The 13,909-nt window shown below is 47.9% G+C and overlaps 2 protein-coding genes across 8 annotated transcripts in view; one reads left to right on the top strand and one right to left on the bottom strand.

Annotated features, from left to right (window-relative positions):
* The first annotated feature begins 850 nt into the window (after positions 1 to 850).
* AGMAT (agmatinase) lies at positions 851 to 8,763 on the top strand. 2 transcript variants are annotated; one of them, XM_057746705.1, is made up of 7 exons: positions 851 to 1,187; positions 2,311 to 2,513; positions 4,017 to 4,065; positions 5,140 to 5,335; positions 5,746 to 5,925; positions 7,448 to 7,532; positions 8,561 to 8,763. In XM_057746705.1, exons 1-7 carry the CDS (start codon positions 889 to 891, stop codon positions 8,632 to 8,634), a joined length of 1,086 nt encoding a protein of 361 aa, XP_057602688.1. In that variant the 5' UTR covers positions 851 to 888; the 3' UTR covers positions 8,635 to 8,763. The 2 variants fall into 2 exon arrangements, with proteins under 2 accessions (XP_057602688.1, XP_057602697.1); XM_057746714.1 differs by having other exon boundaries at positions 889 to 1,187; positions 5,746 to 5,808.
* A 666-nt stretch (positions 8,764 to 9,429) lies between these two features.
* The window catches only part of DNAJC16 (DnaJ heat shock protein family (Hsp40) member C16), a 36,128-nt gene continuing 31,648 nt past the window's right edge, over positions 9,430 to 13,909 (bottom strand). For all 6 annotated transcript variants that reach the window (XM_057697060.1, XM_057697050.1, XM_057697067.1 and 3 more), the window contains 2 exons: positions 13,276 to 13,446; positions 9,430 to 12,770 (listed from right to left, as the gene is read on the bottom strand). In XM_057697060.1, the coding sequence (XP_057553043.1) occupies positions 12,371 to 12,770; positions 13,276 to 13,446 (571 nt within the window). In that variant the 3' untranslated portion in view covers positions 9,430 to 12,370. The remainder of the gene's footprint in view (positions 12,771 to 13,275; positions 13,447 to 13,909) is intronic.

Raw genomic sequence — 13,909 nt, 5'->3', positions numbered from 1 at the left:
CCAAGAGATTGTTGCATTTGGTCCAGAAAATGGCAGGGACCTGCTTGGCAGCCTATTGCCACACTGAATACCTGTTATTGACCTTTAGGAAACTTTGCCCCACCCTGCAGGGTGGAGGCTGGGGTGGTGTGATTTTATTTTATTTATTTATTTTGGCTGCACCTCACAGCTTGTGGGATCTTAGTTCCCTCACCAGGGATTGACCAGGGTTGGAACCTGGGCCCATGGCAGTGAAAGCGCCCAGTCCTAACCACTGGACCGCCAGGGAATTCCCTAATGTGTGATTTTATATGAAGGGGCTGATTTAATGCAAACTCTGGCCTTTGTCATTCAATCTCAAGTAATAGAGATTTAAAAATATATAATACCACCCAGTGGCTCCCATAACTTCATTACAAATCACTTCCCACCCCCCCTTAGAGATAAACATGAAAGCATATTAGTGGGCTTGCCTCTAAGTCCTTTTTTAAAAAGGTTATTTAGAGACTCTCTGCTTTCTGAGACTCCCACCCAGACATTTCTTGGTACATTACTAAAAAAAAAAAAAAAAAAAAAATGCTTCAGCTTCTCTCGCTTAGAGAAAGGTCTTTCCCTTTCAAATCTTTCAGATTTTAAAAATACTACTCTGGAAGAAGCAGCTGCCAAGGGCCTGACTGGGGGGGTGGGGGCGGACCCACCTGGAGCAGTGCAGTGGGTATCAGTGAGGAGCCGCGGGCCTGGCTCTATTTATCAAAGGAACTAGAGGCCGAAGTCCAGAGAGGGCTGCAGGAAGAAAGCTGCCCGGTCCCTGGGCCCCTCCCCGCCCGTGAGCCCTGCCCTTGAGCCCCGGGCGGCTCGGGCGCCGGCACACTCACCCTGGCCGCTGCGGGGACCGGCGGGGCGGGCGGGATGCTGAGGCTGCTGGCGTCCAGCTGCGCCCGGGGCCTGGGGGGCGGCGGGGGCGCGCGGAGGCTGGTTCCCGGGGATCGAGCGCGTTCCCCGGCGGGGCTCTGCGACCCCGGCCGCAGCCCGAGCCGCCAGGCCTCCGACGCCCCCCGGAACCAACCCCCCAGCCCCGAGGTCATGGCCCGGTCGGTGGGCATCTGCTCCATGATGCGGCTGCCCGTGCAGACCTCCCCCGAAGGGCTGGACGCTGCCTTCGTCGGGGTGCCGCTGGACATTGGCACCTCCAACCGGCCCGGGGCGAGGTAAGGCCCGAAGGACTCGCGGACACGTGTCAGGACAGACTGGCGGCCACTGCGTACACAAAACTTAGGAAGAGGCGCTTTCCTTTGCCCAGGGTCGAGTTGGTAGCCAGTGCCTGGCTCCAGAGTGCCCTTAATCTTTTCAGAGGCAGTTGGTTTCCCTCAGGCAACCCCGAGGCTTCAGCACGTGTGTCATCCATTGGTAAAGGAAGGCGGTTCAGGGACCGAGCCTTCTCCATGCCCCGTTCTCTGGTTTAGCTGTGGGTTTAGGATGATGGCTGTGTGTACCCCTGGTTTACAGAAACAGGGGACGTTAAGTTTGAGAACAGAGGCTGGTTGCCCCTTCCCCAGACCTCTAGATGTCATCTGACTCTAGAATTTGCTCAAAATAAGCCCTCCCCGCCCCCACCCCCGTAGTTCCCCAATGGGGGATCAAGGCACATCTCCTGCAGTGGAAGCGTGGTGTCTTAACCGCTAAACTGCAGGGGAAGTCTCCCAAATAAGGCAGTTTTCCTAAAATCAAGTTAGAGAAAGTAAAATCAATTTTCCTAATTATTGAACATCAGCTATTTCTGATTCCACTCAGCAACATTCCATCTGACTACTCGTCTGAGTTATAAATGCCACCTTTTATTGAATGTCTACCAAGCGCCAGGTGCTTTGCATAGATGACCACGTTTAATTCTTACAACAGCAGGGTAAGGTAAATGTCGTTATTACTTTACAGATTAGGAAACTGAGGCTCAGGGAGATTAAGAAATTATCTAATGCCATTTAGTAAATTGGTAATGGGTGGGCTTCTAAGTCTGTACCTTTAATCTCTTCACTATATAGATAGCCTAGATCAGTGGCTCTCAATGTGTGTGTGATCCACCCCCCTGCCTCTCCGAGACACTTGGCACAGTCTGGAGGCATTTCGGTTATGGCATCGTGGGGGATAGGGTGCTACTGGCATCTAGTGGGTAAAGACCAGGGTTGCTGCTAAACATCCTACAATGTATAGGATGACGCCCACATACTGCAACAAATATTCATCCAGCCCCAGCACAGAGCCTGGGAAGCCCTGGCCTAGGCAGAGCCTCTAAACCTTTAGGGATGGCTCACAGGCTGATTCTTCCTGCTCCAGATTTGGACCCCGGCGGATCCGCGAAGAATCAGTGCTGCTTCGGACAGCCAACCCTAGCACGGGAGCCCTCCCCTTCCAGTCCCTCGTGGTGGCAGACCTAGGTGATGTGAATGTCAATCTTTACAACCTTCAGGACAGCTGCCGCCTAATTCAAGAGGCCTATCAGAAAATTGTAGCAGCTGGCTGTGTTCCCCTGACCTTGGGTAATGACACCTGCAAGGGCGAGGGTAGGGTTTGTTTATCCTGAGCTGGGGTACAGTTACTTCTCCGGGGCCAACCACTGTGAATATGGAGACAGTAGGAAAGGGAACATTTTTAGTTCATTTCTTTTAACCCCTGGGGAGAGGATATTTACATTTTTGAAATAGTATGACAGGGATGGACTAGGGTGAAGCAAGTGAGGCATTCACCTTGGTGTACAATTTAAGGGGTGACAAAAAAGTCAACAATACGTATTACTGATGTTTCCTTTTTGCCTGGCCTCAGGCTCCAGTATGGCTCAGAACAGCACAGTTACTGTTCTCATCTTTTTTTAAAATTTATCATGGATTTTTTTGCATTGATTTTGATTTTTAAAAAAATATTACATTAAAATAATATTTATCTTGCTTACTGAGCTTTTTGGTGTCCCTTCAATTTTGCATCCCGGCAAGTGCCTCTACCCACCTCACCTTGTCCCAGGCCTTGATCCCAGGCCTGGGGAAGGCTGACAGCAGGGGCTTAGTTGTGACTTTTTAACTATTTCAAGGACATTGTTTTAATGATTTTATTTGAGAAAACTGCAAGGGGGTCTTTTCCTGTCATCAGGGTGGATGTCAATCTATAGGGCAGCTTTCCTCTTACCCTCCCCCACCCTGCCCCACTCTCACTGTAGCGTTTCTTTCTCTTCCAATTCACACATAGTCAAAATACTACCTTTTTCTAAATATGCAAATTTTTATTTATTTGTTTATTTATTTTTGGCTGTGTTGGGTCTTAGTTGTGGCACACAGGATCTTTCTTTGAGGTGTACGAGCTTCTCTCTAGTTGTGGCGTGCAGGCTTAGTTGTCCTGAGGGATGTGGGATCTTAGTTCCCAGACCAGGGATCAGACGAGCGTCCTCTGCATTGCAAGATGGATTCTTTTTTTTTTTTTTTTAATTTATTTATTTTGGCTGTGTTGGGTCTTCATTGCTGCATGCGGGCTTTCCCTAGTTGCGGCAAGTGGGGCTACTCTTCGTTGCTGCGTGTGGGGTTGTCATTGCGGTGGCTTCTCTTATTGTGGAGCATGGGCTCTAGGCATGAGGGCTTCAGTAGTTGCAGCACGAGGGCTCAGTAGTTGTGGCTTGCGGGCTCTAGAGCACAGGATCAGTAGTTGTGGTCCACGGGCTTAGTTGCTCCATGGCATGTGGAATCTTACCCGACCAGGGATTGAACCAGTTTCCAATGGATTGTGAGGAAGATTTGTAACCATCGCGCCACCAGGGAAGTGCCTTTCCCTGTAAGACTTAATTTAAGTTCTCCTTTTAAATGATAGTGTAATGTCAAACATTTAGTGCCCATTTCCCCACCACTGAACAAGATTTTATGTTAGCTGGGGTTGTAGTTCTTCCATTTAATCGAAAGGGTGGCAGAATCAGGCAAATTAAAGATCGTTCTAGGTGATACAGGGTCCTCAAATCTTATCCACATTCCAGATGTTTTCCTCTTTTTTTTTCCTCTTTGAAGGTGGAGATCACACAATCACCTATCCTATATTGCAAGCGATGGCAGAAAAGTAAGTCCCAAAAGGCCAGGTTCAAAGGAGGTTTCAAAATTCAAGAGCTGGAGAATGAGTTGTTTGCTGCTAGATGGTGTCAGGTGACCTCTGCTGGCTGAGGTTATTGAGGGTGATAGGAAATCCCCCACTGAGTTGCTTCTGTGGATAAAAATTAAGGTTGAGCTCCAGGTGTGTCTGTCAGTCACCAGCTGGAAGCCAAGACAATTTATTATTACCACCCTGGCCACCCGCTCTTGCCCTAGATCTGCCCTGGTATGCACGCTCAGCATTTGCCTCTGTTTTTGGAAGATGAGCCCCTAGTGAAATACACAACCCCAGTTAACTTCGGTTTCTGTTTTGCTCCTAAGGCCAAATACAAATACTGACAGGCACAATGGCATTGCTCACTGAGGTGAGGCCGTTTTTTTCCTGAAAGGGCCCCTTTCCCAGAGGATGAGAAGATGGATTTTTCCAGTCGTGAAAATCTACCAGGGATTGACTAATTTTGGTTAGTCTGAGAAAGAGACAGATGGGCCAAGGTGGTGCGGCTCCAGAATTTATATGGAGGGAAGATGTGTGGGTGCCATTCTGGTTGGGGGTGGGTGGGTGGGTACAAGTCTTTTCTTGAAAGCTGTATTTGCCTGGCATTGATTTGCATTGTCTGTTTTCTGGGGGTGGCTGGCAGGGTTGGTGGGGGTTATAGAGAGAGAGCTGGGTGGAAGATGCTTCTTGGTACTGCAGTCGGAGAAAGGGTGGCACTGATTCGTTGAGCCTGCAGCCGAGCTCACCCGAGCTGCCGCCCTTTGGTCTCATCCTCCGAGCCCTCTCCATCTGCAAGTGAAGAAAATCCTGGGTGATAGGTAGGGAGTGTCAGCTAAAGCACATGGCTGTTTTCTGCCCGACTTCTCTGAGCTTATTGTTCTTATGAGATGCTCAGTGGTTTGAAGACGGAAACCAGTTGCAAGGCTGGTAATTGATGCCAGGTGCCCCCTCCATGGCTATGAATTGGCGTCAAGTTTTGGTGGCCCAGAGGGTGGCTGTGCTCAGGCCCCACTGGGAGGCCTGGCCTCTGAGCTGCCCTGTTTTCATCAGGCACGGGCCCGTGGGGCTGGTGCATGTGGGCGCTCACATGGACACGGCCGACCAGGCCCTGGGGGAGAAGCTCTACCACGGGTCGCCCTTCCGCCGGTGCGTGGACGAGGGACTCCTGGACTGTAAGCGTGTGGTGCAGATCGGCATCCGGGGCTCTTCCACGACCTTGGATACCTACAGATACAGCCGGAGCCAGGTGACAGGCCGAAAGCCCCTCCCTCTGTCCCCGGCCCCCAAGGCGGCTTCCTCTCCATGGCCCTCTCAATGGCGGCTATGGATTCCAAGGGGCTTTGCTAACCAAGGAAGCTGAGTTTGCATCACGTGGAGCAGAGAGGAGCGGGGATGTCGGTTCACGAGGCAGAGGAGGACTTTTATTGCTGGGGAGGGGAGACAAGTAGAAAGAAACTGAGCCCTTGGATGCTGCTGGCTTGGAAGAGAGCTGAGGAGGTCCAGACCCAAGGCGATGAGTCTGATGTGAGGATGGAGATTGAGGGTCAACTGTGAGGTGCACATAAACTGAGCGTGGGGTAGGCCCCTAGGAAATGTCCAGTCAATGCTGCCAGGCCCAAGCATCCACCTTCCCCTCTTCAATTTCTACCTTCTCAGGGCTTCCGGGTGGTCCTGGCTGAAGACTGCTGGCTGAAGTCACTGGTTCCTCTGATGGGGGAGGTGAGGCAGCAGATGGGAGGCAGACCCATTTATATCAGCTTTGATATTGACGGCTTGGACCCTGCCTATGCCCCAGGGACAGGGACACCCGAAATTGCTGGTCTCACCCCTAGTCAGGTAAGGAGGCTCCACCAGTGACAGTTCCTGGGGGTGAGGACGCAGCTCCCCACTTTCCTGGGACTTGAAGTGAGTCTTCGGGAGTCAGGATGGGCTGCTTTTTTTCTTTTTTTAATATTTATTTATTTTGTTGCACTGGGTCTTAGTTGCAGCAGGCAGGCTCCTTAGTTGTGGCCTGTGAACTCTTAGTTGCAGCATGCATGTGGGATCTAGTTTCCTGACCAGGGATTGAACTTAGGCCCCCTGCATTGGGAGTGCAGAGTCTTATCCACTGCGCCACCAGGGAAGTCCCAGGATGGGCTTTTACAATCAGAGCACCTGGGCCTTTATTGTTCTCAGGGCTGATCACAGGTTCGGATTCTCCCTTATTGATGAGTGACTGCTTTTGGCAAGGGCCCTCATTTCTTTTCTGGGATATAATAGTCTGTTATTTGGTCTTTCTGCCTCTGGTCCACCTTTTCATGGGGACAATATTGTAGTGCTACCCATTCAGACACCAAACTTATCTTTTTGGGGTTAAATTTTAAAAGTACACACAATGGGGTTAACACCTCCCAAGGTAGTTCTAGAGTTTTAGAACCCCCCAAATAAAGCTCCCATAGATGTGCTGAGCAAAATTACAAAATACAGGGAGGCAAAATTGGAGTGTGGTTATAATTAGAAGGTAACCTCCAGGGGAGTGGGCCTTCATTCTGTTCGCTACCCTATTCTTGGAGCCGAGGGTAGCGTCTGACATATAAGTAGGAGATACTCAAAGTATGGGGAATTCCCTGCTTGTCCAGTGGTTAGGGCTGTGTGCTTCCACTGCAGGGGGCACGGGTTCAATCCCCGGTCAGGGAATTAAGATGCTGCAAGCGGTGTGGTACGCCCCCACTCGCCCCGCCCCCCGTCAAAAAAAAAAAGGTAATGGAGTAAATGAAAGAAGACTGCTTGAACCTAATCAATTACCTTATATCCTCGCAGGAAGGAGGATGGTCATAACCGCCTCTCTCAAAGCCTTTCCAGTTCCCGTCCGCTTTCTAGAACACACGCCTCATTCCTCAGCTTTGCATCTTTCTGGCTTTTCAACTGCGGAATGGAAGCAAAGTGACACTCTTCCTATCACCTCCCTCACTTATCCTGCCTTCTGGCCACGTCTGACTACTCCTACTTCTTCGTCTTGGTTCCTTTGCATGTGTCTTTCCCTCTGCCTGGGCCGCCCTCCCCCTCCTCCTCTGCTTGGTCAGTTCCCTGAGCTAAGTGTTTCCACCTCGGGGGAGCCTTCCCCACCTCTTCAGGCTGCTACGTGTGCTCATACTATTCTCGGAGCCCATAATGCATGCCATTGAAGTGACTGGTTTGCTGGTCTCTGTGATCCCACCAGGGTGCCTGGTGGTCAATGAATGTTTATTGAGGGAAAGCGACAGTTCCAAGTGGAAGGGTGGACGGGCCTGTGTTGGGAGATATCCACGGAGGCCTCTACGGGTTGCTTTGCGTTCTCAACGATTACCTCTCTGGACAACTCAAGCTTGATCTTGGACAGGCTTTGGAGATCATCCGGGGTTGTCAAGGCCTGAACGTGGTGGGTTGTGATCTTGTGGAAGTTTCACCGCCGTACGATCCTTCTGGTGAGTATGGGAGACAAATGTGATCCGTAGGCAGCAGCTAGATTGTATTCATCTAATTAATAAGTAGATGGATGGGTCCTTTTATATAACTCGGGAACCTGCTGAGTATGTCCTACAGTGAAGAAAATAAACCTATTACTGCACACTGTACAGATGTGAGCTGATGAACCCTAACAAAACCCCTGGGAGGCGGCTATTAGCTGGACCACCCGCCAGCAGAGAGAGAGAAACCAGCCTGCCGTTCAGTGACAGGGCGGCAGTTTTCCTTTGATATTTCATTGAAAAGTGAATTCTCAAGGCAGAAATAATATTAGTATTAATAAAGTGGAGGAGATTGCTGGTTTAGGAGAGAGATTCAAAGTAGATGGTATCCCAATAATTTTAATTTAGAAAAGCTTAGAGTTAGGCCTGTTAGCCTTAGAGGATAGATAATACACATAAATACAGTACACACCAATATAATAGGTTTTCCTTTGGGGGAAATCTGTTCTCAGAGTAAACAGAGAGCCTTCTGAATTTTTTTTTTTTTTAATAACTTTACATATTGGCTGCATTAGGTCTTTGTTGCTTGTGGGCTTTCTCTAGTTGTGGCGCACAGGGGCTACTCTTTGTTGTGGTACTTCTCATTGCAGTGGCTTCGGAGCATGGGCTTCAGTAGTTGCGGCTCACGGGCTCTAGAGCACAGGCTCAGTAGATGTGGCGCACGGGCTCAGTTGCTCCGTGGCATGTGGGATCTTCCTGGACCAGGGATCGAACCTGTGTCCCCTGCATTGGCAGGCGGATTCTTAACCACTGCGCCACCAGCGAAGTCCCGAGCCTTCTGAATTTTAAAATACTATTTCTGAATGATGCTCGAGATAGAGAATGCCAGGGACAGCATGCCCGCGGGGCGGTCGGGTAGTGCAGAGGAGCGCTCAAAGTGGGACTCTGGAAAAGGAAGCAAAGACAAAGGTTGAGGAACCCAGGAAGCTCGGCCTCGGGAGGCGGTATGTGCGGTGTTCACGTCTGGGTTTTTCACTTCTTTGTAGGAAACACTGCCCTTGTGGCGGCGAACCTGCTGTTTGAGATGCTGTGTGTTCTCCCCAAAGTAACAGTCATCTGAACCTTGTGCTGTAATTTTCAAGATGAAACAACAGATTGCCTGGATGACAAAGTCTCCAGGAGAACTTATGTGAAAGCAATCTGAGTACTAAAGAGTTTATGCCAATAAAACATTTTGCTGAAAGTGTCATTGGTGGCTGTACAATCAGGGCATTCAGTAGAACTCTAATCCAGACAGCTAATATTTCTAAGGAGTTTGAATTAACTTAAAAAAAAAAAAGATGCACTTGTGCTGCTTTGATTTTTTTTTTTCTTTCTTCGATGAACGGTGGTGGAGGAAAAAGGGGAAAGGGATGGAGAATTTAAAGATTATCTAAAATTTGGAGGAATGAAATGGAAAAAACCCTATGAAATAATACTACAGAAACATTCCATATTTCAATAGTATCTTCCTTTAAAATATAGCCCCTACTCTGAGGCACTTAGGACTGCATCTTGGTTTTAGGACCATCGTGAACATAAAAAAAGGTTGAAAGAAGGAAACCCATGCAGATCTTAATAAAGAAACTTCCCACTCAAAAGCCCAAGAAGGTCATGAATGTCTTCTGTACCAGGTGACATCAACTGGCCTCCAAAAAGCTCTTGATGACACTTCCTTAACCCATCCCCTGAGCCTGTTTTGAATTGTCTTCTCTTCAAGCTGACCCACCCTCTATGACAGCAATTTCTGAAATCTACAGTGGGGGGGCGTGATGATCTTAAGCATGTGTTGAGTTACATGCGAATTCAGTTTTGTCGATAATGTGTCCATGGTCAAACCATCATGTCGTGACATAAGAGCTACCCATAATCATCACACATTAAAATAGTTTATTTCTGTTTCCAGTCTGTAATATTCTTAAAACAAAATAACATCAGCTTCAGTGCCTGTTCACAATACAAAACAAAAACAACATAAAAAAGACACCATTTGCCAAATAAGTTATTTGTTCCTAAGAGTATCAAAAGTGCAAAATATTCGCCTTCTTTTCAGGTCTGTCTTGAAAGTATAATCATCCTCCTTTACAAACTGAACAGATTCAGCAGCAGCCAGGCTGTGTTTGTTTTCAAGGGACAATGTCAGGTATTTGGATGTGAGCAATGTTTCAGCTGTAAAGATGTTTAGCATCAGCTTTTCAAGAATTTTATCTAGAAAAAATGTTTGAGTGTTTGCTCCTAATCCCTTTCCCCAAACAATGCAAATCACTTCAAACACATTCAGATCCCACTTCTTTTTATATCAGGGACACATTTATGTACGGAATGAGGAGGAAATCAACCTATTTGAAAACCACAACCAAATTTTCATGGTCAATAAGTGATGGCAGCAAGACTCTGGTGCCCAACACAGTTAGGGAGTTAGGGCAGGTTTGCTCACGAAATAGTCGCTTAGTTGGAGCTGATGGACTCTATGTTAGACAAATTGTGCCACTGACACCTGGGCTAATAAAAAAGTATTTTTTAAATGGGTGCGTATATCTACAAAGGCTTGTTTTAGGCCAGCTGTCCCCATCTGCTAAACATGATGTGCAGTCTGTATCAACCAGAAAAACCTACCCCTAAAAACATCAATGTTGTCAGTGTCAAGATAGTCCAGGACTAGGAAGTTAAAGCCCAAACTGGGTCCGTGTGATTACATATGTAAGAGAAATGATAGCAGTGGCTGAGCAAGACAGTGGCTCATACATTTGACACCAAAGTAAACAAATTCATGGAAACAACATTCAGGAGGAAAGGCTTGGGTGGTTAGGGGTAAAAGTCAGTTTAAAATAAAAGTTTCCCAGTGTCCTCTTGGGGGACATATCTACCCGTCCCCAGACAGATCTGTAGATGATTTTTTTGGATTGAAATATTTGCTAGGAACGTTTTCACCATTATCACTTCCCTTTCTTTGTAAAAATGAAAGGTGCAGCTGTCTGAGAGTGCTTTTTATTTTAATGATACAATTTTTTAAAATGAATAAACCTGGGGTTTATTTGGTTTTCAGAAATTAAGGTCAGGAATCCCATCAGTACCTGAAATTAAAAAAATAAAAAAACCTACCACTGACCCAAAACACTGCTCATATAGGCAACTTGGCCATAAGAGATGCAGAAAATAATTCTGAGGACTTGGTGCATCACAGAGCCAAAAATGAATTCCTTGATCAGTTCTACCTGGGCCAGGTGCTGGGAGGTATGGCAATCAGAGTAAACATCCATTTTTAGAGGATCATGTGGAAAAATCAATTCCATGAAAAGTACAGGAATTTCTGGGCTCAAATAATTTATTACTTGCCACGGTAGCTCAATCCAAATGGCTTAGTGTAAAGCAATTATGATTAAAGAAAATATTAACCTATTTTGTCCCATCACTGATTTTGACCCTTCACTTTACAAAAGGGCAATCTGCTTTGACATTTGAACTCTCTGAGGTTGTCCAAACTCCATTGGTGGTTTGCTCTAAAAAGAAAAGGCAAGCTCTCTAACTGGCTGGTAGGATGCCACCTGGCATCCATCGTTCACTGGAGCTCAGAGAGCTGGGGTGCTGAAGACAGGTCTGACCCTGTTACTGGTGAAGCAGTTGTAAGTTAAGAGTGAAAACATTTAAGATGAGACATCAAAACATAGGCCAGAAGCTCAAAGTGAGCAAAACAGGGGTCTAGAACGTGTCTCAGCTCACTTGTCACAAAAGAGGACTTGAAGATACAGCACTTTTGGGGTAACAGTGTTCAAAATACAATTGCTGAGAAATTTTAAGTTCCTTGATACAAAGATACGTCTGGTATTTTACTAAAGAGACATCAGTGGAGGGAAGAGGTTCCTTGAGCCTAACTCACGGCAGGAATCACGTGTCTTCAGTTTAACATCTACTGGCTTATAGCAGCTTATCTCTACGTTCAGAGAACAAGATTACAAGTTATGGCTCCTAATATCCATACCCTAAAACTGACAGAGGCAGAAAGGCATCTGAAAACATACAGGTAAATGGCTCAAGATCATTACAGTACTTCTTGCCGCTGGGATCCTTCCCTGGCCACCTTTCATGCTCGGGAGGAGGCTGATGGGATGCTCACAGAGGCATCGCTTCAGGCACTGCCCAGAGCTCCCTTCTCCTGTCTTGGGAAGAAAACCAAACTTCCACGCAGAACCCCCACTCATCCCTAACCTTTAAAACCGTGGCTGACAAGCTGTTATAGGGGGATACCCCCAAAATACACTTTCAGCCATTTAGTACCAGAAAAACCATTAATGTAAGATTGCTTGGAACTAGGCCTCCTTCGAGAAGCAGGGCCCAGAAGCTGTAGTGGGTTGTCCCACTGTTACAGCATGCACTGCGGCAGGAGCACAGCGGGGCTGGGCGGGGAGGGGCAGGTCACCCGGCCAGCACACCAGGCTCGCGAGGTCCCCCGGGCTCTGCTGCAGGGTCCAGCCCTGTGCTTCTCCCACAGCACAGAGACGGGACAGGGAGGGTGGGGTGAGCACGCGGCGGGAGGTGACAAAGGAAGAGGGAATGAGCAGTCGATTTTAAACAGTGTGGCATTCAAATGAGGGAAAAAAGACCCAAAGGAAAATATTGTGGTCTGGGGAATTCAACGTGTGGTGTTTTTCACTCCTAGGTTAGAACAGGATGAAAGGAAAGATTCTTCTAGCCATTGTTCTGGAAGAATAATCTAAAATCTATACTCTGTCCATTGTGATAGTTTGAGTCCTGAAAATACCTGTTCACAGGGGCCTGTTAAAAAGTCTGAAGAGTTGGAGTCTCTTTTTGAAATCCTCTCAGTCTAGTTCAGGCCATGACGGGATATAAAACCTCTGTAAGGAGCCTTCCAGAAGCCGCTCCATCCACAAGGACAACTTGCTCAATTTCCCTTTGATGGGCCTGGATCCAAGGCCAGAGGAAGATTTCCCTCGAGATGCACCCAGATGGAGGGAAGAGTCAAGGTCACTGCACGACCCCATGGCTTCCTCCTCTTCCACTGTTTTTTGGGGCTTGAAGAGGCAGAAGTATTTCTTGTGGCCATTCAGAGCCAGTACATAGCCCGTGTAGTCACGTTCCATGAAGTGCTTGTCATACTGGTTTGGGATTGGGGCTGCATCTTGAGCAAATTCTAGTAAATATTCTAGCCATTCTCTGTGCTTATCTAGACTCAGGAAGGAAAAGTGTAGGCAGCTGCTCCTGTAGGAAGGACAGAAGGAGGATTTAGGGTATTTCCCGACACATTTCATCACAGGGAACATAAGTACCTCAGTCAGATTTCAAATAATAGGAAAAGGCTTTGTGTTGGATGAGGCCTGAATATGGAAGAAATGAAGGATTTCTGTGGGACCTGGAGGGCTTCTACAACAGCAGCAAGAGCCCCTCACCCACGTCCTGTCCCTTGCTGGGTGTCACTCACGTCACTCTCAGGGTCTGGCTTCAGGAAAATACACAAGAGCTGGAGAAGAGAGTTTCCTGAAAGGGCTCAGGGAGGAAGACTGAGTTTAAGCTCTTCTGTTCAGAACCAACAGTCAAGGGGAAGAAAGGTCCCCTCATGATGGCTCAGATGTCTGGGTTGGGAAGGTCACAGCCAACACCATGCTGCATGGATAAAGCCCCTCCAGCCCCCTCTTACCCCGGTGTGCACGCTCTCCCCCTCCTCCTTCCACACCCCACCCCCTCTCACGTGCACACAGGCGCTCACCCAGTGAACGTGTAGACCTCCAAAGCGAATTTCTGCAGCAGGCTGGTCTTGGTGGAATTTGACAGGATGAGGACCACGTTCATGTGGCCTGGCCTCAGGCGTACCAAGTTGCTCGTGTACGTCACATCTGTGAGTTCAGTCACCTCCACGAAGCCTTTTTTAGGAATCTTGCTGTGGAGAAATATTGAGGAAGTAAGATCTTGTAGAATAGGGGAATGCCATTATTTTTAAAGGGAACAAGTGGAAGAAAATGCTATGTTCTAACCAGACTAGATATGTTATTTAATATTCTCCAGCCTGACAGACGGGCAGGGCAGGACTGACCCCAATTTGGTTACCCCGAGCCTATAAAGAGCCTTGCAGGTGCTGCTGTTCCGTCGGTGCAGGTGCAGCTTCAGGACAGAATGAAGGCCGTTGACACGGTTACGGTGATGCACTGTTCTCTGCTTCTGGCTCATCTAGCATCTCCCTGACATGCTTCCTTGCTTCCTGCCTTCATTACTAAAGCTGAGATTGAGACACTGAGGGTACCGAGGAGAAGACAACTAGTCCTGTGTCTACATGCCTAGACGGTCTCAGTCAACGCGTGTCAGCAGTGACTCTTCTCACAAGGAGGGGAGCCCGCGTACTCAGC

Source organism: Hippopotamus amphibius, chromosome 1 (genome assembly GCF_030028045.1).
Source record: "Hippopotamus amphibius kiboko isolate mHipAmp2 chromosome 1, mHipAmp2.hap2, whole genome shotgun sequence".
In the NCBI taxonomy this organism is placed as follows: domain Eukaryota; kingdom Metazoa; phylum Chordata; class Mammalia; order Artiodactyla; family Hippopotamidae; genus Hippopotamus; species Hippopotamus amphibius.
Note: the sequence above shows the minus strand (reverse complement) of the source record. Positions and strands in the feature narration are given on the sequence as shown.